Source organism: Cydia splendana, chromosome 8 (genome assembly GCF_910591565.1).
Source record: "Cydia splendana chromosome 8, ilCydSple1.2, whole genome shotgun sequence".
Taxonomy (NCBI): Eukaryota; Metazoa; Arthropoda; class Insecta; order Lepidoptera; family Tortricidae; genus Cydia; species Cydia splendana.
This window is the reverse complement of record NC_085967.1, coordinates 6,057,542-6,083,448: the sequence shown is the minus strand read 5'-3', so window position 1 is coordinate 6,083,448 and position 25,907 is coordinate 6,057,542. Positions and strand designations below refer to the sequence as shown.

Below are 25,907 nucleotides of genomic sequence, written 5' to 3'. Positions count from 1 at the left end.
ATACTAGATATAATATATAAAGTTTATTATATCTTTACCACGGACCCGATAATACTCCTGAGTCAAAAGTTCACTGGGTGAATTACCTCTTCCTCTTATATCATTAAGGGACAGTCGTCGTCAATGATGTTTACATTTTTCGCCTTATTACAAAGGAAAGGAAGGAAAGGAGAAAGGAAGGAAAGGAAGGAAGGAAGGAAGGAAGGAAAGGAAGGTGTAAACATATCTGACATATATGACGTTTACGATACTTTTGCGTAGTTCTCCACAGCAAAATCATTCGGTCCAGCCTCCCTATTACCTAGGCAATAGAGTTGCAAGTGCGGGATTTAGGTACGTGTTTTTTGGACTTAATAGGATACCAACGGGCTACGTATTTGGACATAATAGATGCTATTATTAGTAACTAATTATCTATATGACATTCTCAAGCATATTTATCATTGCGCAAGGCGACAAAGATTTTTGAGATAAATATCTAATTTCGTTTCTCTAAGTATCTAAACATATTTGTTATATCATGTCATACATTCATAGAGTAACTTAGTACATTGCCGCCATAAAGTCTACTCGCAGAAACAGTTCGAAAGTAAATTGTTCAATGGATAGCTTTAACGCAAATGTATCGAATGATAAATTGTGTGTTAATGACCCTTAGATTAATTGCAATTGAACCTTATTATTATGACTTTTAAGTCTAATTTTCAATGATCCGCTATCCTTAATGAAATATACTATTTAGATATGTAGTAGTGTCTGTGGTAGTATTGGTTAGTTGAGTTCGAGCCTTCCAGCTTTGATGACACTGGTGCTAGTTATCAATAGAGAATAGTGATAAAACGATACGAGATTAACATCTCATTTCATAGTTTGAGTGTGGTTTGAGTTGATAACTTAGGTATCAAATCAGTCATATTATTTGAGTTCTGATTTTTGCGACAATTTAGTGTCTTTTGAGTGGGTTGTTAAATTTAATACGATGGCACAGCTGCAAAATGGACATTCGAAAAAAGAGTTGGATATTGCAATTGTCGGCGGCGGTTTAGTGAGTACCCTACAAATTTATATTTTTTATATATGTAATATTTTTGTTGACTATTTTTAGGCATATTTAATTAGGTACTTGCTTTTACAAAGATTACAGTAGGCCACGTTCAATGATATCCTGGTTAATAAGTATACTTTACTATTGTATAGCGATCTGTTTTAATAAACTAGCCCACTTGCACCATTCCACTATCCCGGGGTTAAGCGGTGATACAGTTTACCCATTGTCAAATTAGGTAGGTATCTTGTTAGAGTTCATAACGGTTCACCACCGGCAAAATTAGAAATATTTAATATATGAACCTGTGTTTAAAATTTACAGAAATAATTATTTCCATTAGAATGTTATTATTTTGATTAGAGTAGAATACCGTATCCCTTTTGTTGTGTAAGTATATTTTTATTTTAACTTTAGAAAATAAGGATTTTTTTCTTTTTGAGCACAATGAGTAGGTAATACTTATTCACATTTGAGCAAAATACTTTTTCACCACACAAGCTCGGAAAGGTTTACTTAATTTGCACTTCAAAAACTGATAGCAAAGTTGCATTTTATTCACATGTGAGGCAAAGTATTCAAATGCATATTTTGAGTTGTTTTCTTATGTTTGCTGGTAGAATTGACTTTCAAATGATGATTTTGGGTGATAAATATTTAATAACATTCATTTGGATTTGATTTGGTATGATTTTGTTTAATATTTTACATTTAATATTTGCTTCGGTTTGGTGTGGTGAATAATTTTGTGTTTCACTCGGGGGCAAATTTTGTTTAACCCTCGTGCTTTGAAACCCTCGCAACGCTCAAGATTCCATTTTTCGAATCACTCGCTACGCTCGTGGTTCAATATTGGAATATTTCGCTTGCTCGGGTATCAATACTCGTATTAGCACGAGCGGTTAAACAACAACTTTGCCCCCTTGTAAAACAAATAACTATTTATAGGTTGGATCCTTGGAAGCTCTGTATATGGCCAAAAGAGGTCACCGGGTCCATATTTTTGAATATCGCGAAGGTGAGAATGCAAGTTTTTTCTATAGTGTACCTATAATTAAAATAGTAGCATATTGTTCTACCTTAGAGATGGCCAGGGGGCGCCATAAGCCTTCAGTAAGAAGTGCATATACTTGGAAAATTTGACCGATGCCGCTGTGACCCGGTGGCCGAGTGGCTTAGGCATCTGCCGCGATAGCAGAGGACGCTGGTTCGATTCCAGCCTGGGGCACTGGAGGCCTTGGTCACTTTTTCTTAGTATATGACATTTATTTTCAGTTTATAATTTATATAGTAGTGTTTCTACTTGATAAAAACAAATTAAAATATTTTTCTGAAATAATTTAAGAATCTGAATGGCAGCATTCGGACATTAGTAAATATCTAATTCTTACGTATCACTTTCAGAGCCTCTATTTGACTCGAGATGGTGATAGTTAGTAGATTACGTGTCTTTGGCTATCCTATGGCAATTTTCTTAATGACAGTAACAGTTCCTTTTATCACATACTCAGTTAGTAAGTAATCTCAGATAAACTCTTTGATTGCTTGGTACCAGAGATGGGCATCATTCGAATAACTTGTTTATTCCGACATTTTCATTCCATTCGTCATTGGAATAAATTTTGCCCATCTCTGCTTGGTACTTTAGCGAGCAAATAAAACCAATCCCGTCTGCATGTCTTGTTTAAACCGATGCGCTCATTGTTGTAACATGATAACAAATGATAAACAAGATCCTTGTAACTCCAAGTATTAAATTATAAACCCTCTATCTCAGATATACGAAAAACCCCGCTGGCTCGGGGCAGGTCAATCAACCTCGCGCTATCGGTACGCGGACGCACGGCCCTTAAGGATGTTGGTCTCGAGGAACAGATGATCCAGCATCACGGGATCCCCATGCGGGCTCGTATGATCCATCGGCTGGACGGCTCTACGTACGCGATACCATACGATGCGAGAACTAATCAGGTTTGCTTACATTAGTTCATTTGATGGTAGATAACCTCGCGCTGACACTGCTTAAGCCCACTACATCTTAAATATATTGTTCTGGAGCTACAATGCACTTGCGCCTCCAGTAGACTGGTAGAGAATGCCGAGTAGCGTTAAGTCCGTCTTTTGTCACTGTATATTTTTTACTGTGCAATAAAGTTTATAAATAAAAAATTATTAAAAATAGAGCCTTGGCAATCCAAGGCTCTATTTGTCTATGCTGCAAACCAAATCCTTTTGGAGAACTGCATATTTTTCTTTAACGTTTTAACTTTTTTTTACCTAACCATAACCAAAAGTCCTTACCATAAACGAATTGTAATCTGTTTTCAGTGCATATACTCAGTTGGCCGAAATTACCTCAATGGACTCCTGTTGCAAGGTAAATTGATTTCTCTATAATGTTAAATAATGAAACTAATATAGGTTGGTCCATGCAGGGTTCATTAAATCATTGAGTAGGTATCAAATCTATAATTGAATACTGTCATTAGTTATACCATCACCATTTTTGTCTACGGTACACTTTAAACGAAATCACATTAAGTACTTCACGCTAAAGCACAGGATAAACGTAGTAACAATATGTTTCACATTTAATATTTCAGAATCAGAGAAATACGAGAATGTCGAGAGGCATTTTAATCACAAATTGGTCGAAGCCAATTTACGAAAAGGATCCTTGAAGTTCGAGACGTGAGTATCATGATGCAATATGTTTTTGATGTTATCAATTGAGAATCTCCTTTTTAAAGTCGGTTAATGATGTACCTATACCTACTTACTTCACCACTTAAAAAAAAAGTAAGTACTTAATATTGTTATAGTAGGTAAACTTTCCAGCTTCCTGGCACAGTGAAAAAAGTTTACCTGATATGAGTTCGACTATAGCGGCGTTCGTTACTTTATGTAAAGCCAAAGAGCGTTTCATTACTTTACGTGGGTCGTAGGTACATTTGGGTCAATTTCTGAACACGAATTTTTTTCTGTCCGTGATGAAAATCGGGGGTTAGCATCAGATAATACTTACCATTTTTTTTTTACATAAAGAAATCACACTTTCACACCGAGTTCCATATGAATTCACTGATTAATTGGTTTTTAGAGTACACTTAAAAATACATAAAGGCTCAAATTACTACTCCCGTGCCCTGTCCGGAATCTACTTTTGAGCATAATGAAAAATCCTACGAAAAATTGTACATTAGTATCACTAATTTAGTATCAAATACTTAAACTAGATGATATTTACTATCACTGAGCATATACACTATTAACTTCATTGTGGTAAATAGCTCGTGATCGATGTTTAAATTTTGTCCGAGCGCGCGAGTACAATTTCGTCAGCAAAACTCAAAGGGCTCTGACAGCCGACGTCTGTATTTGAACCGCCTCGTGTCCCGCCTCACCTGTACTGGCAGTATTCGGCTGTCTCTTGAAGCAAGCGGATGTACGTCAAGCCGCGGCGTGTTCGAGCAAATCGCGTAATTATTTCGGAATCCGGGTGGGCGACAATTTTTTTCTAATTTCGATGCCCCTTATAAATTTTATTTCCCACATAGCTTTTCAATAACAATTGTCATATTTAGGAGCCCTTTATGTATCTTTATGTTAGCGATAACATAACAGTTTGGTCAAACACGATTTAAATTTTTGGCGAATTTTTTTATTACGAATTCTAATTTCCGTGCCCTAATTCCCATGGAATATTTACCTAAAACAGCTGATTAAGTGGCACGGGAATTAGGAAGTATTACATATATTGTCAACAAATCTTTTATTGGGGGCACTGTAAGTTAATTGGCAATGTTTACGTCATATTATTATTATATATATATGTATATTGGCATTGAATATATATTATATGTAATAACAATATGACGTATATCTTTGTATTTTACATTTAAGAAAATCTTAAAGAATGCACAAAAATCTGTGAACGGTTTTTAGTATAAGTACTATCCCTAATAGCATTTTCTTGTAGGGATTTGGTTGGGCCTTTGTTTACGTATTAGTTGGGCAACCGTTATATTTGGCCGTACGATTTGCTGGAGGGCCCTCGACAAAGGCCCTCCCGAAGATTCCCAACAGAGGGCCATAAGAGTAATTTTTTCGTTGGGCCTATTTAAATAAATCATACAATTATTCAACGGTGGTGGTTTTGGTTGGGCCGTGGTTGGGCCTATACACATTTGTTTGATGGTTGGTTAATTAATTGTTACATTTGGCCGTACGATTTGCTGGAGGGCCCTCGACAAAGGCCCTCCTGAAGATTCCCAACAGAGGGCCATTAGAGTAATTTTTTCGTTGGGCCTATTTAAATAAATCATACAATTATTCAACGGTTGTGGTTTTGGTTGGGCCTATACACATTTGTTTGATGGTTGGTTAATTGTTACATTTGGCCGTATGGCTTGCTGTAGGGCCAACTGCAAAACAATAAAAAAGGGCAATTTTTTCGTTGTGCTTCTGTTTGCAAATTCAACAATTACCCAACGGCAAGTCAGGTAGGTCGGTAGGTAGTCGTGCACCAGGTTGGAGGCCCAACACAGCTTGTCCCACAAAGGGCCAACATTGTAACTTTAACGTTGGGTCTTGTGTAGGATTCTTACAATACTACCATAGGTAAATCGTTGTGTAATTTATAGTGGGCCTACAGTCTAAATATGTAATGGGCATTTGTTTACGAGTCCTACACTTACCCTACGTTAGGTAAGTGGTTGTGTAATACGACGTTGGGCCTTTGCTGATAAATATTACAATTACACTACGGTAGGCATTGGTTGTATGTATACCCACATAAAGGTCCTAGGCACCAGTTGTTGTTAATCTTCTCTGTATCGTTCCAATTTTAGTATATGTACTGCCGAAGCAAGTACACTTACTATACACCCTAATTTGTATATATACTAACCGCACTTCAAAACTTCGTAAGCGAGATTTATGTTTTTTGAGATTTAAATTGAGAAAATGTTGGTAAAATACAATTTTTTAAATTAATGTATAAATTTTATAGTTATAGCTATTAGATTTATAAGTTACTTTAAAAAAATATTATGATTATATCCGGAATAATCGAGAAAATAACTATAACTTCGATGTTTCGAGACAGTAACGCCATCTAGTGACGCCACAAGCAAAGTTCCACAGCCAATGTTGGTAAATGCGACATTTGTCGTCATTGGGCCATCGGATGATATCGTTGATTAGCCAACGTTACCAAAGTAAACAAAGGAGGCCCATTGTTGGGCATCTGTGCCACAGCCAACGTTGGTAAATGCGATATTTGTCATCAGTGGACCATCGGATGATATCGTTGATTAGCCAACGTTACCAAAATACACAAAGGCCCATTGTTGGGCATCAATGCTACAGCCAATGTTGGTAAATGCGACATTTGTCGTCATTGGGCCATCGGATGATATCGTTGATTAGCCAACGTTACCAAAATAGCAAATGCCCATTGTTGGGCATCAGTGCCACAGCCAATGTTGGTAAATGCGATATTTGTCATCATTGGGCCATCGGATGATATCGTTGATTAGCCAACGTTACCAAAATACACAGAGGCCCATTGTCGGGCATCCGTGCCACAGCCAATGTTGGTAAATGCGGTATTTGTCATCATTGGGCCAACTAATATTATCGTTGTTTAGCCATCGTTACCAAAATACACAAAGGCCCGTTGTTGGGCATCAGTGCCACAGCCAATGTTGGTAAATGCGATATTTGTCATCATTGGGCCATCGGATGATATCGTTGATTAGCCAACGTTACCAAAATACACAGAGGCCCATTGTCGGGCATCCGTGCCACAGCCAATGTTGGTAAATGCGGTATTTGTCTCCATTGGGCCAACGAATGTTATCGTTGTTTAGCGAACGGTAGCAAAAGACACAAAGGCCCATTGTTGGGCATCCGTGCCACAGCCAATGTTGGTAAATGCGGTATTTGTCACCATTGGGCCAACGAATGTTATCGTTGTTTAGCGAACGGTAGCAAAATACACAAAGGCCCATTGTTGGGCATCACTGCCACTGCCAATGTTGGTAAATGCCATATATGTCATCATTGGGTTAACTAATATTATCGTTGTTTAGCCAACGTTACCATAATACACAATGGCCCGTTGTTGGGCATCAGTGCCACAGCCAATGTTGGTAAATGCGGTATTTGTCTCCATTGGGCCAACGAATGTTATCGTTGTTTAGCGAACGGTAGCAAAATACACAAAGGCCCATTGTTGGGCATCCGTGCCACAGCCAATGTTGGTAAATGCGGTATTTGTCACCATTGGGCCAACGAATGTTATCGTTGTTTAGCGAACGGTAGCAAAATACACAAAGGCCCATTGTTGGGCATCACTGCCACTGCCAATGTTGGTAAATGCCATATATGTCATCATTGGGCCAACTAATATTATCGTTGTTTAGCCAACGTTACCATAATACACAATGGCCCGTTGTTGGGCATCAGTGCCACAGCCAATGTTGGTAAATGCGATATTTGTCATCATTGGGCCATCGGATGATATCGTTGATTAGCCAACGTTACCAAAATACACAAAGGCCCATTGTTGGGCATCACTGCCACTGCCAATGTTGGTAAATGCGATATTTGTCACCATTGGGCCAACGAATGTTATCGTTGTTTAGCGAACGGTAGCAAAATACACAAAAGGCCCATTGTTGGGCATCACTGCCACTGCCAATGTTGGTAAATGCGATATATGTCATCATTGGGCCAACTAATATTATCGTTGTTTAGCCAACGTTACCATAATACACAATGGCCCGTTGTTGGGCATCAGTGCCACAGCCAATGTTGGTAAATGCGATATTTGTCATCATTGGGCCAACGAATATTATCGTTGTTTAGCCAACGGTACCAAAATACACAAAGGCCCATTGTTGGGCATCTATGCCACAGCGAATGTTGGTAAATGCGATGGTGGGCCAATACAAATTTTAATGTTGGCTACGGAACGAACCTCATCCCAACGTTTTCCCTACCGTTGGCACCGTGGGCCCCAACGAAAATGCTACTAGGGATAGTACATACAGGGTGGACCCGAATAACCCGGGCAATTTTAATACGTAAGGTAAGGTGGGGTAAGACGACACCGGGGTAAGACTCACTTGTATGGAATCCTCGTACTGTTAGTCTTGTCCCACCTTACCTTATTCATTCAAATCAAATCAAATCAAAAATATACTTTATTCATGTAGGCCTAGCAACAAGCTCTTATGAATCGTAATTAATCTTAATCTAATTATCAGAGCAATTTATTGATGTTAATATTATTCCATAATAAAATTGGATTATTATACATATCAAATTTAACACTAAGAATTTCACAAAAGGATCGTCAAACATTAAAAAGATTGTATAAAAAAATACTAGTCTAGAATTTCTAGAATAAAATCTAAATGTCAAAAAAAAAAAGCATAAGTAACAAAAGAAGTAGATAGTATTACATCGGAATATCCATTTCCTCATCAATAATCAAATGTACCTAATAAATAAATAATCATTTCGAATAACAATTAATCCCACGTTGTAATATCATTCATGTAGTCTTGTGTGGTATAATAAGCTTTAGAAATAAGTTTACGCTTTACATAATTCTTAAATTTATTAATAGATAATTCAGTAATATGGTTTGGAAGTTTATTATAAAATCTTACACAATTACCCATGAATGATTTTTTAATTTTATGGAGCCGAGTGAAGGGCACTGCGAGCTTATGTTTATTTCTAGTATTAATATTATGAATTTCACAATTTTTCCTAAAATTTACAATATTTTTATGTACATACAGAATATTCTCATAAATGTATTGACAGTGCACTGTCATTATGTCAATTTCCTTAAATTTATCTCTAAGTGAGTCTCTATGGTTCATTTTGTATATTGCTCGAATAGCCCTCTTCTGCAGAACAAAAATGGTATTTATCTCTGAAGCACCGCCCCACAGTAAAATACCATATGCCATAATGCTATGGAAGTAACTAAAATATACTAATCGAGCTGTTTTCACGTCAGTTAACTGACGGATTTTGCTCACTGCAAAAGCTGCAGAGCTCAGTCTATTCGAAAGAGTAGCAATATGGGGACCCCACTGGAGTTTAGAATCTAAAGTTATACCAAGAAAAACTGTACTATCAACTAATTCCAATTCCTCATCCTTCACAATGACACTTGTTTGCACATGCCTTACGTTACTACTAGTGACAAACTTAATACATTTAGTCTTTTTCTCATTTAACAATAAATTATTAACATTGAACCAATTTACTACTTTTGAAATGGCATTGTTTACATCATTGTAAGCTTGTTGCTGTCGTTTGACTTTGAAAATAAGTGAGGTGTCGTCTGCAAACAATACTATATCATGGTGGGTCTTAACAAGGAATGGCAAGTCATTTATGTAGATAAGGAACAGGAAAGGCCCCAATATTGACCCCTGTGGTACACCCATAGAGACCAATGACCCAGGTGATCGCTGTCCATTCACATCGACCCTTTGTATTCTACCATTTAAGTAGGACTTAAGTAAATTCAGTGCCGATCCTCTAACTCCGTAATAATGAAGTTTCCTGATTAATGTTTCATGACAAACACAGTCGAAGGCCTTAGATAAATCACAGAAGACACCTAAAGCATCTCGTGACTCCTCCCAGGCATCGAAAATATGCTTAATTAGCTCAACACCGGCATCGGTTGTTGAGCGACCCCGTGTAAAACCAAACTGCTTATTATGCATCAAATTATTAACGTTAAAATGTCGTACTAATTGAGAAAGAACTAATTTTTCAAAAATCTTGCTAAATGTTGGTAGCACAGATATCGGTCTAAAGTTAGTGGGGTCAGAGCTGCTACCAGATTTAAATAAAGGAATTACTTTACTATGTTTCATTAGATCAGGAAACTCGCCGCAATCAACACTGTTGTTAAATATAACTACCAAGTCAGGCGCTACAATTTCAACTAAGGATTTGACAGCATGGACAGAGACTCCCCAGAGGTCATTAGTTTTTTTGACATTAATTGATTTAAACGCCTTTATTACATCTGAGGTACAAACATGTTCAAAATGAAGGTCTCCACAACACTCTGGAGCGTTATGTTTTAATAATGTAACAGCAGATGAGGGTGATGAATTTAAATCCTTAGTTGTGGATACTGGTACCTCGGTGAAAAATTTTTCAAATTCTGTAGCTACTTCTAAATTGGAATCTATAATTTTGTTATCAATGTTTAGTTTAAGCTCTTTAATTGTGTGTTTAGAGCGACCAGTCTCCACATTTATAACTTTCCAGGTTGCTTTAACAATGTCGGAACTACTTTTTATTTTCTGACTTAGATAATTTCGCTTAGCTATATGACAATCTACTTTAAACTTCTTCGAATACTCCTTCACATGTTCTTTAAATTCATCACTCTGATTAAACCGCCGTTCCTCATATAAGGCATACAGTTCACGTCTTCTTTGATGTAAGTCCGCAGTAGCCCACTCACTAAAAACTGATGCACCACTAACTACGACCGATTTTGAGGTGAATATCGCATTATAATGATCCATAAAAGTGTGAAAGAATGAATTATACATACTATTAGGACTCATATCGGAAGACAAAAAGGGTAGCGCCTGAACTAAACTTAGCTTCATTCTTTCCACGCGGTCAGAGGTTACTGGTACAAAAGTTATTTGTTTTCTCATGGTATTTTTCCTTAATGCCTCAAATACCATTAATTGACCTAAGTGGTCTGATTCTAAATTGCTGATAACTTTTTTAGCAATAGGAAAAATATCTGTGAAAATATTATCTATACAGGTTGCACTAGTAGCAGTCACTCTAGTGGGCTCCATAAACATGTGGTTGAGATTACAAGATTTAAAAAGATTCAATAATCTACAAGACATTGTTGAATTTTCCATAATATTTACATTAAAGTCGCCGCATATAAGCAATTTCTTACTAGAAGATGATATTTTAAGTAGGGCAGATTCCATTATGTTTTCAAATAATTCAAAATTACTTAATGGCGGCCTATACACACAGACAACAATAAATTGCTCTAATTCTACTGCACTTAGTTCTATAGTCCGTTCAACAGACATGGATACAATGTCCTTACGTTCCTTAAATTTTAACTGACTATTTAATATAATTAATGACCCACCATGTATGGAACTAAGTCTGGTGAACGAACTTCCCGCCTGGTGATTATTAAATTGGGGCATTAATTCATTATTATTTAACCAATGTTCAGTAAGACATAAAATATCAATATTAAAATCATTCAAAAAAAGTTCTATCTGTAAATTTTTTCCTCTAATACATTGAATATTTTGATGCACCAGGTGGATATACTTTCCATGTTTGCAGTATTTTTCATTATATTTATTTAAAACTAAATTGCCAGAGACAGAATCTTTTGTCTTAACACCTAGTTTAAATCTATTAAATCATTGGTTATGACTGGAACCAATTCCATGTTCATACTGGGCTGCTCAATAGGAGCAGAATTGTCTGCCAAATTCTTGGCAGAAATGTCAAGTAAATATGATAGCGATAAAGCTATTTGTCTTTTGTAATAATTTGAAAGGCAACACTTGCCTTTAGTCAAAAACACCATAGGCATATGGTATTTACTAACAAAATTGTTAGTGTCAATTATGCTAAACTTACTACTATATGTACAAAGATTATATAGAGATATATTTAACTTATGTCTAGTGGTATTTTCTGCCTCTGACATTTGCTCACAATAGGGGAATGTGAAAAAAATAATTTCATGCACTGCAAGCGAGTTTAACTGTTCAAAGTATTTAATTAAATTATTTTTGTTCACATTACCCCTATTCCCCATAAGAATAAGCAGTGTTGTCTTAGAATTAATATTACTGTCATTTAAAATTTGTTTTAAGATATTTTCAAAGCTACTGTGAGGCAGACAATTGCTGATTGTACTAAGTCCCTTTAGGTAAAAGCTTAAAAATGAGCTCATATTGCTTCCAATTTCATCAGAATACATAATAACATTAGGTTTAGGTGTGCTTTGTTGTGTAGTGTGGAAGGAGCTATTATCATTTACATGCTGTTGTGGTAAACCGTCACACAGGCTTAGGTCGAGTAAACTGGTCGACGAATGTTCAGTCACTGCACATGACTGGGCATTGGTCAGTGACTCAAACCGTTCTGAATTAAGCTTAATCTGGGATATTAAATCATCCATGGCCAAAGAATATTCATTAATCACCTTTTTAGAACTCTCATTTATTTTTTCTAAGGATTCTATGGAATCCTCCAAACTCTGAATTTTTAATTTTAAAGTCTGTGTGTCGGTTTCATATTGCAATTGACTATTTTCTAACTGGGCAGAATATAAATCTAACTTATCCACTAAATTAACATTAATTTTACAAAATCTCAATTTTTTAAAAAACAATTTATTTATTTTTGACAAGTTTCGGTTTTTTTTTATTAGTCTATTTAATTTAATATATTTCTTTAGTTTGTTCCCGCTGCAATTTACTAACCTTGGTGTGGTAGTATCATAGGCTAAATCTGTAGGGGCCACAAGGTTTTCAATTGGTGCGGCAACCAACTGAGAGTCGGGCCGGACCAGTTCTTCGAACAAGCTCTGAGAGTGTGCCACTGCTGCATTGTGTTGGGCCTCCTGTAGCTCATAGATTTGTTCGTGGGCGTCGTGCAGTGCTCTCTCAAATGAGTTGATGTCCTTCAGGGCCTGCTCATACGCAGCACTACACTCAGTGAACCTGTCAACCGTCTCCTGAAGCCGGGCCCGCTCTGAATTTACATTATTGTAGTCAGTTTCTAATGAGCAAAGTTCCTTTTTAAGCTTATCATTGCTATTAAGTACTAATAATAGTTCCTTCTCACTGTCTTCCCTTTCACTGAGCAATTGAGCACAAGATTCCTTGGATATTTTCAACTCCAGCAAGGTAAGTTGGAGTTTATCAGTCTCCTGCTGGCGAGCCGCTGCGGCTGCTCTGCGGGTAAGCATTGTAGACAGTTTTGCAATTGAAATTAAACCCAAAAATAAACAAGGAATCGCTCACTCAAGCTAAGTGATATTTAGGTACGTACTTACGTGAAATAGTGACGATTGACTGTATCTACACTGCGTTCTAACCCTGTACAATGATCAACGCTTTATTATGAACACACTTAGTAAATATTTGTGATAAAAAAAAACCCAGAAAGGAATCCAAGGCGAAAGCAGGTTTCAAATTTATAACCTGTAACGGCTACAAATCTGAGATATTACAAGACACTAGTAAACGTCACTAAAGCACTTCACTTATTATGTATACATAAAACTTAATGTTAAAACTATTTGATTCACACTTTTAATGCTTAATATTACATGAAATATCATTAAAATTAAAATAATTACAAGGGACCTAGCAAAATCAGCTGCTTATCGTTTGACAGCCGGGGTTGCCATCATTGATCATATTATAAAATTAAAATATTATATAAACATAAAACTATTTTTGGAATTATTACATATTATAATACCTGTACCTAAGGTTACATAAAACAAAATGAATCAAATTTGCAATGTTCTTTTTTGTAAATTAGACAGCTGACAGCGTATGCCGTATAAAGTTTGAACATCTGGAAGACCGAGCTTTGCTCGGAAAACATATACCTACCTAAAAACTAAAAATGCGCGTTTTCCCAGAGATAACACCTAGCTAGATCGATTTTTCACCCCAGAAAACCCTCATAGTTCCTCATAGTTGTTATAAATTAGCTTTTCTAATACAAGAATAATTAAATATATCCTATTCTTACTATATTATAAATGCGAAAGTATCTCTGTCTGTCTGTCTGTTATCTTGTCACGCTTAAACCGCTGAACCAATATCATCTTGATGATATTTGGCATGGAGATAGTTTACCCCACCTTACCTCATATGTGGTCAAACAATTTTTTGTGTTATGAATTTATGAAGGCAGCATATTCGATTTCTTCAGATTAACTTACACAATAACTTCTTCTCACTGTGCCCCTATTTATTTCTTAGTATCATTTCCTATACGGTCATATACCAGATCATACACCTTGTACCTATCTACATGCAGATACATAATGACACTTTTTAATGAATAGTTTTGTATGTAAGGCGGACAAGTTTACGCAACTACTCAAAGTATTGTTTTGAAATATGTACATTTTACTAAGAAAGAGAGATTAGTTGCCATTAAAATAAAGGAAACGATTAGTCAAATACGTAGTTTTTAGTGTATCATACTTTCGTAGATTTGTCGTCCGAAACTAAAATTAAAGAAGGTAAATATGTTCGATGCCGCTTCAGTATGGTTGCAGTATATTATTGTAGATTAAAATATACATAAATAATAGTTTTAACTACCAAAATAAGTTAAGAAAACAATTCCTGGGCCATGTTCTAATTTCCGTGCTAGTAAAATCTAAGTCCCATGGACACACTAATTCCCGTGCCCTGACCAAAATTTTAAATTGAAATAACTTTTATAGTTTTATGAATATTTTTACCCAATAAGAAAATTAAAGTTTATTATATTTTTTATCAAATTATCAGCATATTTTTTTTTGGGTAATGTTGGTATTTCAAAATTCCATGGGAATTAGACAAAAATGCTCGTTTGGTGAAATTGACCCATTTAACACTGATTAAGCATGATGTGAGCAGTCTCACATGATTAGTCTCATGAAAGCCGTAACTACCTATACCTACATGGAATTTGTTGACGGCATGATGGCGCTCTCCATTCCCAGAATTCCCTGCAACAATATAATAGACATTCATTCCCCATTTGGACAAAGGTTTAATTTCTCGCAGGGAAAGGGGCCAACGGGAATGTTGTATTCTCATTTAGTTTTTTACTTCGCTAAATGTCCCTGAACAGTATTTTTAAATAGGTTTTCTTGCTTTTGCTGCAATTTGCTAAAGACGCAGTAACAAACAAAATTTAAATGAGTAGGTACCTAGTAGGTACTACCTACATTGGTATTTTATATTTTTGCTGTAAAATTATGACTTTAGTGCAACAGAGAAAATCTACTCAATTTCTTCCCTGCCTTTTCAGTCCAGGCAAAGAAAATGTCCACGTCACAGCTGACCTGGTCATAGGCGCAGACGGAGCATTTTCAGCCGTCCGCAAATCTATGATGAAGCAGCCTCTCTTCGACTACAGTCAGAAGTACATTGAGCACGGATATTTGGAGCTGTGTATACCAGCCGATGAAAGTGGTGGAGTAAGTTGTATTAGATTATAACAGTTTTTGGCTCGTGGATAGTTTAAATAAGCAAATCGATTGTTACTTTTATTTTTAGATGTAAGAATAAGAAGAAAACAGCTTAATTTCCCGGTCTTTGGGCTGGTCACACAATTAAATAGTTATATTTTATCCAGTAACTGTAATGCCATACGATAAATAAATAAGTTGAACTTGGATTGGTTTGTTAATGAGCGTTATTAACATTGACAGTAATTTTATTATAAATGTAGAATAATGTGTATTTGTGGCTTTTAAGATACATTAAATATGTAGATAGAGATTGTTGACGGTTTGAGATAACTACGTTGTCACAATATTGTACTCTCGATAACACTTTCAAGGTTTCTTGTTATGATCGCATTATTGCGTCACGAAGTCGTAATTTTTAAATTGTAATAGCTGTAATTCCATTGAATTACAGCTATTATCAATTATCATATTTATCATTATAACGCCTTATTTAGTAATACGGCCAGACCATTAGATGTTAATGAACAAAAACTAAGATATAGACAGAGAGTTAGCCATGGAATAAGTTACCAATACAATATTTGGAGCAATGTTATTACTGGATTCCGTGTTTGGAGAGAAAGGTCTTTGTTGACCTCGATTAAAGTCTAAAATCACTTGACACTGCTGGCCAGCTCTTAAACCAATGGGTTAGACATCTGTTCTGTATCAGTGGTTCTTCCAACAGTTGTAGCTAAACCCTCAAGATGGTTAAAACTTAGAGGTTTAGCCTCATGCAGTATCTGAGCCTACTCTGTCGCACTTGTGAATTGGTACGTAAGTGTGACAGGGACCCACATAGGGAGCCAACACGTCGAACGTGGTTCGCGGTAGGCCCTCTGGTCAATTTTATTGATAAGGCACATATACATTTGCCAGCCATATTAATTCTTAAAGAGATGATGACTACATTTTAAAGCTAAAATATGAGTAGGTATATCTAGAGCAGAGGTCTCCAAACCCCGGCCTGCGAAGCGTTCCAATCCGGCCTGCGGACCCCCAAAGCGAGTGCCCACTGTCCGGCCCGCGGGAGCCAGCATTCATTGAGAGTGGAACTGTTCTTAACAGCAGCAACCAGACACCCTCCCCCGGCGCAAAAACCGACTGTGGCCCGCGCGAAAGTTTCTGAGGCGCAATATAGCCCTCAGCTAAAAAAGTTTGGAGACCCCTGATCTAGAGTATCTAGACTTACTTAGCTAGTCTTTTTTAGCAGAATAACTCGAAAAACAACCATTTAAATCGTCTTATAGTTCCAGATGCCGCCAAACTACCTCCACATCTGGCCCAGAGGCAACTTCATGATGATCGCCCTCCCCAACCAAGACTGCTCCTGGACCGTGACTCTCTTCATGCCGTTCACCAACTTCAAGACTATCGACAGTGAGGAAAAACTTCTTGTGTTTTTTGAGAAGTACTTCCCTGATTCCATTCCCTTGATTGGGAAGGAGAAGTTGATACAGGACTTCTTTGGTGGTTCGCCGTCACCTTTAGTTGCTGTGAAGGTAATTAATTATTAATAAAGGTACCTAATATAATAATATAAGGTCTATCTGTACTAGCTTTCTCTTGATATACCGTTAACCGAGGTGAATATGGACGGCTGGGGTGAATAGGTACAAAATTAAACTTAAAATGTGTATTATCTAACAATTTCTTAAAATATAGGTAGGTATAGTTTGTCAAAGGACTGTCTCATTTCAATGTAGTACTAGCACCCAAAAAGGATGAGTATAGTTTTCCTGGTTCTTACTGACTGACAAATTGGTTTGACCAACTATACATACTTACACAAATTATATCATTCGATTGAAAATAATAGTAGGTTTTATATGACACAATTTATACGGGTATTTTTTTAAAGAAATTGTCAGGTAAATCATAATCATATTTTATGTTTTGTCCCTATTCACCCCGGTTTACGGTAGTTCGCGTGGAAATAGTAAATCTTGCCCCTGTCTCCTCTCCTTTAGTATTCTCGTACTAAATTGCGCCCCTTGGGCTTAGGGCTAAAAGTGTCCTATCTTTTTCAAGACGAATAACTGTCTGTGTGCCATTTGCAAACGTTTTCCCTATTCTTATGTGACCTTCCATTTCTCGCAGATGAAAATTAAAGGCCATTAGTGAATTGACCAAAATTGGATTACACTAAAAGTCTAAATGAAAATCTTTTTAGAGTCTGGTGCATACTGAACTAGACTATATTGGCATCTATTGCCTTGAGGCGAGAAATTCGCGTAGGCAATAAACGACTTAATGTTCACAAAGGTACACACATGAATATCAAATATTGCCTGAGGCGCATTTTGCATTAAATCTAGCTGTTGCTATACCATCGCTCACACTGTTAACTGTCCATAGGTGGACCTTAAGCCTTTTGTCATAAGGTCCACCAATGTTAAAAGTGTTACTGTTTGTACTAGCCATTATGTACAATATGAGCTTGCAGCGCAAGCTATTAGTTGATTTTAGAGTTTCTAACATCAAAATTGCGCTCTGCAGCTTCAACATGCTGCACTTTATACGATGTTATTTATTTATTTTGAACTTTATTGCACAATATAACAAATAAAGTAAAAATGGACTTAATGCCTTAAGACATTGTCTACCAGTCACCAGGCTAAACAGAATGAGTAGTATATAGGTGCAGGCACTAAACAAAAAGAAAAGCAGAATAGGTAACTTAACAAAAAAAAATGAGATGTTAAAAATATGTGTTTTCGTTTCCTGTACATCGTAATCCTGTACTATACGAGCGTAGCAAGTAGGTACACAGTACCTACTCGCTACGCTCGTATAGTACGCTCATGTACTCGCTACGCTCGTGAATCTATTATAGAATCTTTCGCTTGCACGGGACTCAAAATAAGCAGTCGAAGGAATATCAAATTTTGACCTCTTGTTGTACAAATAACTATTGTTAAAAACTAAGGGCTGATTTAGACGGTGCGCGAACTCGCATGCGATTTTAGTTACATTGCGGACTGTTGGTTACGACCAATTCAACCGACCGATCAAAACCCGCAATGGTATGAAACTTGCATGCGAGTTTTCGCATCGTCTAAACCAGCCCTAATTTTCTCTTCTAACATTGCAAACTGCCACAATTATTTTTGCCAGTGTCGCCCCTACCACGTAGACGACAAATCCCTCATAATCGGCGACGCAGCGCACGCCGTCGTTCCGTTCTACGGCCAGGGCATGAACGCCGGCTTCGAAGACTGCACACTGCTGGACAAACTGTTCCAAAAGCATCACGACAGTCTTGCTGAGATCCTGGAGGAGTTCTCGCAGACTAGGTGGGAGGATACGCACGCGATCAGCGATCTGGCGATGTACAACTATGTTGAGGTAAGAATGAGAGATACGAATATAAAGTATACCTGGATGAACCAACTCTTTGTGTCACTCGTTGCCATGGTTACGTTTTACGGCCAGGGCATGAACGCCGGCTTTGAGGACTGCACACTCCTTGACAAACTGTTCCAAAAACATCACGACAGTCTTGCGGAGATCCTGGAGGAGTTCTCGCAGACTAGGTGGGAGGATACGCACCCCAAGTAACATTTTAGTCCTATAATTTTAGTTTTTATCGCTAAAAGCTTGTATAGACGTCGTATTAAGGTTTCAGAGATGACCACCTGTCGTATAAAAGCGCTTGGCAACACCTTTTTGCTCTATAGGCTTATACAGCTAATATATTCTATAAGCAATTGATGTAAAGGTTTACATCATCATTTTATAGAGCCGTTACAGGCGTGTACTATAACAGGTTCAAATATAATCACTATAGAGCAATATTACTGTATAATAGTATTTGGAATCACTTTTATGCAACTAATTTGCGCTATTAAGGTTCCCTGCCAAGCCGCTATGGTTTTGTGTTTTAATAGTGACAAAAACCCAACTATACAACGATTTTAGGATATAGTGGCTTTAGAGATGACTGCTATAGTACATAATACTTTAGTAGTTTGCGCTATTAAGGTTCCCTGCAAGCCGCTATAGTTTTGTGTTTTAACAGTGAGAAAAACCCAACTATACAACGATTTTAGGATATAGTGGCTTTAGAGATCACTGCTATAGTACATAATACTTTAGTAGTTTGCGCTATTAAGGTTCCCTGCAAGCCGCTATAGTTTTGTGTTTAAACAGTGACAAAAACCCAACTATACAACGATTATAGGATATAGTGGCTTTAGAGATCACTGCTATAGTACATAATACTTTAGTAGTCATATGAACACTATTATAGAACTGTTTTGCTCTATAGTAGCGTTTTTGGGACATATTTATAGCGTTAAAAAGCGCTTTAGTAGTTTTAAAATCCCTATTATATCTCATCGCTGTAAACGTCACAATGACTCTTTTATATCACAAAACTGTTGTATAGTGGTTTTGTTTTTTCTTTTAAAAGACAACAGCGTTATAGCTGAGTTTTTATGTCTTTTATAAACCGAGTTAGATACATAAAGGTAGAAAACGACTACTTGTAAATGATCAATTTGATCTGTAATGGCTACTTATATCTTGCTTATATAAGTTCAGGCCTAAGCCACATAATGTGGTTCCGTACAAAATATTTTTATATTTTAATGAATTGATAAAAAAGACCCCAGTGATATTAGTGATTGTAGGTGAGATTTATCATCAATGATTTAATACAAGCATAAAATCGTGACGGTTTAGATATTTATCGACATCCATTATTAGCACATTTTTTTTTACCAATCTCATTGAAAAAGGAAACAACAGTAATGACTACATCTAAATTAAAAAAAAATCCTATATCTTTCTAAAGAGTTTGTAGGTGCAACTGGGTCACAGCAAAATTCTTTTGGAACCCTAATTTTAATCATGATGGCGGTGAATATTTCGTCCTAAGTTCTATAGTTAGCCTATAAAAGCGTCGGATTTACTTCTTGGCTGTATAGTAGTAACTATGGTGAATATCATAATATTTTATTAAATTATTTTATTAAAAACATAAATAAATCGAGGGGGCATTTAAAATTCCTCATTAACCTAATACTATTCTAACGGTAAAACTTCCGTCCCATATACTTTTTGCACTAAAGACCGAATTATTCGACATCTAAATGGCGCATATTAATATAACGTCTTTATTTATCACCATTTTACTTAGTACCGTTTTTGTGAAGTAAACACACAACAAGTAGTAAAGGAACTATGAATTCTACAATAGTATAAAAAAGCACTATAATAGAATTTCAAATACTACTATAGTATAAAACAAGCACTATAATGGAATCTCAAATGCTACTATAGTATAAATTAACACTATAATGGCGTTTCTGACAACAAATTAGCACAAGAGTCATGCATTACATCATTTTTATAGACCTAAAACGTCACGGCTGACACTGCTACAGGTCTACTATATCACTGAATGGCACTAAAGATACGCCATTTCGGCTTTATACAACCTTCTTAGGTCTTTTATAGGACCTTAGGTCGTATTTAGGAAACGTTCTATTGACCACTATAGTACCACAAATTGTTACTTGGGACGCGATCAGCGATCTGGCGATGTACAACTATGTTGAGGTAAGAGTGAAAAATAAGTTAATGGCATTTCAATTTTGGTACAAGTTTTTATCGCTGACTGTATTTTTCTTTCCACATGCAACTAATGCTTATCGAGACAATTCTAAAAACCCCAAGCACAATTAAATTGCGTTGTTTTATCACCAGGGATCGGAAATTCGGATGCTTTTATACCTAAACTTCGGCCCCAGTACCTACACCGCGTTGTTGTTGAGTAGTATGGAGGCGGACTCAATTTCATTTTGCTAATAAATTTACTGGGATTTCCCGGAATACCGGCAATTAGGATACATATACACATACGAATGTATTTAAATAACATATTTTAGTTGTAACTTTTTACAAAATATGTGGTTTGCTTAATTAAAAATACCTATACTGTTCTTTAACATCAAACTAAATTTGTTAAGTTACATATTATTCTTATGAAAAATAACTATTTTTGTTAAATCACTAAATTAAAACAAATATACATAGTCAAACAAAATTGAACATGTAATTATAATCAACCTACAGCGACACATGCGGTATATTTACATTTCCGTCATTGTCTAATCTTTAGCAATTAGAAAAGGATGGCAATACAACAATTGCTTGAACGCGGCGTCTTTCACCGTAGGATAGGGTATTAGGTAAGAATCCAGGTAGTTTTTAAGGGTTGGCTTACAGATAAGAAAGCTGGTAGGTTGAATGGGGAAGTTCATGATACTTACATACGTTGCTGTACTTTACATGCATTCGGGATAATTTATTTAAAAATAAATGAAATGGTTTTTATTCGTTTGTGCGAGATATAGAATACGTAATAATAATTATGTACATACAAAGTGTAACAAAAATAGTGGTCGATCGTTTTCTGATAAGAAAATAATAAAGGAAACAGAAATTACATTTAAAAAAATTACATTGAAAAGGGAAGACGTACCTGACTCATTAAAAAAAATGTTCTTACGTTTCTCCTAATATTCCATAATAAAAACACGATACCTTACTATTACGCTCTTAATTGATTCACCGCAATTTTTTTGTTACACCCTGTTTGTAGTTAAAACTGTTTACTAACGTGTAGGTATGTTAACAAAATCGCTGAAAATAGTCATAAACTAAATATTTTGACAGTTATCACTATTTTGTGATGTTTTATACAATCCCGGAATCCCGGAACTTAAATAATAAAATAATATTTTTAAGAAGCCGACTCCATACTTGCTGAGCTTTTTCCGGGAATTTTCTAAGTTTAGGTATAAAAGCATCCGAATTTCCGATCCCTCTTTATCACAGAGTTCCTATGGCGACCGCCTGTCTCCATCATCAGATCAGCTCGATGGTACCATAACTAATATTGCATTTTCACCCGACTTACAGTGTAAACACTAAAAACGTGTGTTGACCGGGAATCTTTGTAGGAAAGGTAGGTGTATCCTGTATATGTAAAGTAGGTAAGAGATCGGTACTGAAAAACTCTCTTATGCTGGCACACCTGACCTGAGCGATCAAGCCGTCCAACCACATTAACGTTTGGAATTACACGCCTGTATTGTTTACTTTGTTTTCAGCCTAAATCAGGAAATACGGGTTTCATCTAAGCGCTTTAATGCGCTTTTAAAAGAGATATATGGACCCGTTTATCAAAGGTGGAACAGTTCTGAAATATTATGGGATTGTATTTGAAATGTTAATTAAGTACGATAAAAGTAAGCTCAATTGTGCAATAAAAACCAAAAAACAATTTAATGAGAAAATGTTTTTATTCCAAGTAGGTACCTACTGCCTGGCTTTACCCGGCTTGACTATTAGCAAATATCTAAATAGGTAATTACTTATGGTTGAATATGTATTTAAGGTAAACGTACTGGCGATCAACGCGGTCCCAGTACATTGTCGTCATTGTCAATAGAAGTGACAGCAAGGTGTCATCTATTGGGCATTAGCATGTCGAACACTAGTACGTTTACCTTATTTACCCATTCTCAATCGCTGTATTTTACCCTTGATTTTTTTATAGACCTATTCGGATTAGTCATTTAGGTACACAGAAAAGCACCCTTTAAATCGTTAAATACATTTATATGTTTGATATTGTCCGTAAAACACATCCTACTTATCTCCTGGATGTCGCTAGTTTATTTTTTAACCCCTGTATGTGTCTGTCTGTGACATACTACGAGTAGAAACCCAATTCATGAGCAAGTTTCAGTTTATTTATTCAAGAACAATTTACACCGTGTTTGAAGAAGTCCGATTTGAGCGCGTTTTCTTTTTTTAATCGAAAGCGGATGTTTGTCAAGATGGTTTTTACTTGTTAGGTAACTCACTAAATGACGATTTGACGATGTTCATATTTTGTGGAGGATTTTTTAACTTTCCAAGTTTTTGTCTGGTTCTTGAATGACTTCGCAAGAACCAGGAGATTGAAGATCTGGTATCCGAGCCGAACATCATTGGAGAATCGAAAGCCGCTAGATTCCGATGGCTCGGGCACGTAGTTATATAGCATAGCTCGGGAATACTCTGGAGTACTAAGTGGCCGAAGGCCGTCTGGACGCCCTAGGTATCGCTGGAGAGACGAAGTGCAGTAAGACCTTAGCGAACTCGGCGCCGTCGACTGGACAGAAACGGCTTTAGACAGAGTAGCATAGCGGTCTTTGGTGTCGGAGGCCAAGATCCACTTCGGGTCGTTGCGCTACAGCAGTAAGTAAGTTTTTGCCTAATTGAATGTTTTAATGTATTTCAGATGCGTGACCTGGTGACGCGACCATCATACCGCCTCCGCAAGGCCATGGACGACTTCCTCTTCTGGCTGGCGCCGAACTTCTGGGTGCCGCTCTACAACTCCGTCACCTTCACCACCATGCCTTACAGTCAATGCGTCAAGAACCGCGAGTGGCAGGATAAGGTACGACATATTGTATTGTAAAGTCTGTCAAAGCCATTTCCGTCAGTAGAAATGACCGGCAATTTTAAAAAATGTAGGCGAGAAGGGTTATTGGTCCATAGAAAATTTGAATGTCGCACCTTTTTCTACTGACAAAGTTGTTTGACCGGCTATATTTTAGTATAAGCTCGTGGGACTATGTAGTAGTGATAATCGCTCGCAAGGTGTCTACCTTGGAGTAGATTTGAAGACCTGAAACGTCACCACTGAGCGGTGTGCTTTCTACGCGGGTCCAACGTCCAGCAGCGGAATGCCGTTGGCTGATACCAAAGAGAATTTAGTATAGAGGCGGATTGTCAAAGTAAATTTTGTAGCCACTTTAAATTTACTGCCATTTTGTCGAGCGATGGCGCCATTCCTTTGGCCTATGCTCGTGTAGATAGCGACACTTTTTGACATTTAACAAATTTAACACATATCAGTGAAAGAACAAGGATTAAATTCAAATGGCAGGAAATTTACTGTAGCTAAAAAATTACTTTGACAGTCCGCCTCTATATCAAATTCTCTTTGCTGATACTATCTAATAAAATTGAAAGCCGCTTTTAGGGCAGTAAAACCCGGAGTAATATCACCAGTGCCGTCTTTATTATCTTTGTGAGTCAGCCTTTTGTATGATAGTTAGTGTGGGTAATGGTTTAAATTCTGTAGAGTGCGCTTACAATGTTATCAGAGTCATTTCAAATTAAATGCTGACTATCCTGTCCTCAATTCCTCATCTGCAGCATAATGATTATGATTACTGATTGCGTGTCGTTTTGTTTCAGATGTTACAATATTTCTTCGTGTCTGCGCTATCATCGGCGATTTTGGGATACTTCGTAATGTCACGTTAAAGCCATATCTATTTGTTACCAGTATTTTAAATAAATTACACATTCAGACACCGCATATTTAGATATTTTGTTAATAAGTACCAGTAAGTTACCCAATAACAAATCACGATCAGATTTTTCAATTTCGAATGCTCCCTGCACTTTCGCTAGAAATATCGAGTAAGGTAGATTATTATCAACATTTCTTACTTACTAAAGTAAGTAATTAGAGTAAAGTAACAATTGTTTGGAAATGTCAAAATGTTTTGAATGTTCAGGCAGGCAGGTTTTTAAGTTTTACTCAAGTCCTACAAAAGAGCACTATACCTACGCAGCGTTCCACATAAATCAGTGCCTCGCCTAATGAGATGCACTGCATTTTAAACTGCGAGCAGCAAGCACCAAGATTGATTTAAACCTTCGGAAGCGACGCTTTCTCGATGCTTGTCACCGGAGCCTTGAAGTGACAGAGACATAGTTGGTTTAGTGGAATAACCAGACTTCCTAATGGCATAAGACGACAAAAAAGTTTTTCAAGACAATTTACGAATCGTATTTCGTTCTTTTGATGGTGTTGGTGCCAATCCTATTAACAATGAAATAAAATGATTTGAACGGTTCAATTAGCGGTAGGTACAAATATTTACTTAGCTTTCTACTTTTTAAAGCTTTTTTCACTTTTTTGGTAGTGACTAAATTGTAAAAGCTGTCTCCTAGGCTTATATTTAGATTTTAGGTGGCCTTTTCCCAATGCAGTGCGCTACATTATGGATATGAAAACAGAGAACTATTTCTATTTCGGAATTTAAACTAAATCATGTACTTACCAGTAAATAACAATGGTTTTGCTCATTAATACAAACCAGAGTTCAGTATTATTTCAACAATTTCACGTCCATTGTAGTTTAGAACAGAACATATAATAGAAATTCCTACACATAGGTACTACATTGTTATTAGGTACTATATGTGTAGCATAACTTATATATTTTGATAGGTACCCACCTAACTACCCACTAACCTACCTACCTACATATTGTAGAATCGCGTATATGTTACGACCGACATTGAGGCATTTAATTGATCACACTGTTTGCAATCTATATTTCATTTCGATTTCGAAATTTGAATGTCATAATTAAATCAATAATCAGAAATTTGTTTCATGCTGGCCGTAATTGGGGGCTCTTGAACGCATCACCGAACGGACGACCGGTCTGGCCTTGTGGGTAGTGTCGA

The 25,907-nt window shown here is 36.6% G+C and overlaps 1 protein-coding gene across 1 annotated transcript; it reads left to right on the top strand.

The window, feature by feature from the left end:
* Window positions 1–907: 907 nt before the first annotated feature.
* LOC134792732 (kynurenine 3-monooxygenase) lies at window positions 908–24,746 on the top strand. The gene is made up of 10 exons (XM_063764031.1): window positions 908–1,045; window positions 1,994–2,063; window positions 2,823–3,016; window positions 3,374–3,422; window positions 3,649–3,736; window positions 15,152–15,320; window positions 16,604–16,855; window positions 18,471–18,701; window positions 23,653–23,814; window positions 24,621–24,746. Exons 1-10 carry the CDS (start codon window positions 980–982, stop codon window positions 24,687–24,689), a joined length of 1,350 nt encoding a protein of 449 aa, XP_063620101.1. The 5' UTR covers window positions 908–979; the 3' UTR covers window positions 24,690–24,746.
* The last annotated feature ends 1,161 nt before the right edge of the window (window positions 24,747–25,907 follow it).

Bases quoted from the DNA above. Each gene is read 5' to 3' on its own strand.
- LOC134792732 (XM_063764031.1), top strand. From the start codon at position 980: ATGGCACAGCTGCAAAATGGACATTCGAAAAAAGAGTTGGATATTGCA. The intron at 3,017-3,373 runs GTTTGCTTACAT...ATCTGTTTTCAG, and splicing joins ACGATGCGAGAACTAATCAG to TGCATATACTCAGTTGGCCG. The intron at 3,423-3,648 runs GTAAATTGATTT...TTAATATTTCAG, and splicing joins CAATGGACTCCTGTTGCAAG to AATCAGAGAAATACGAGAAT.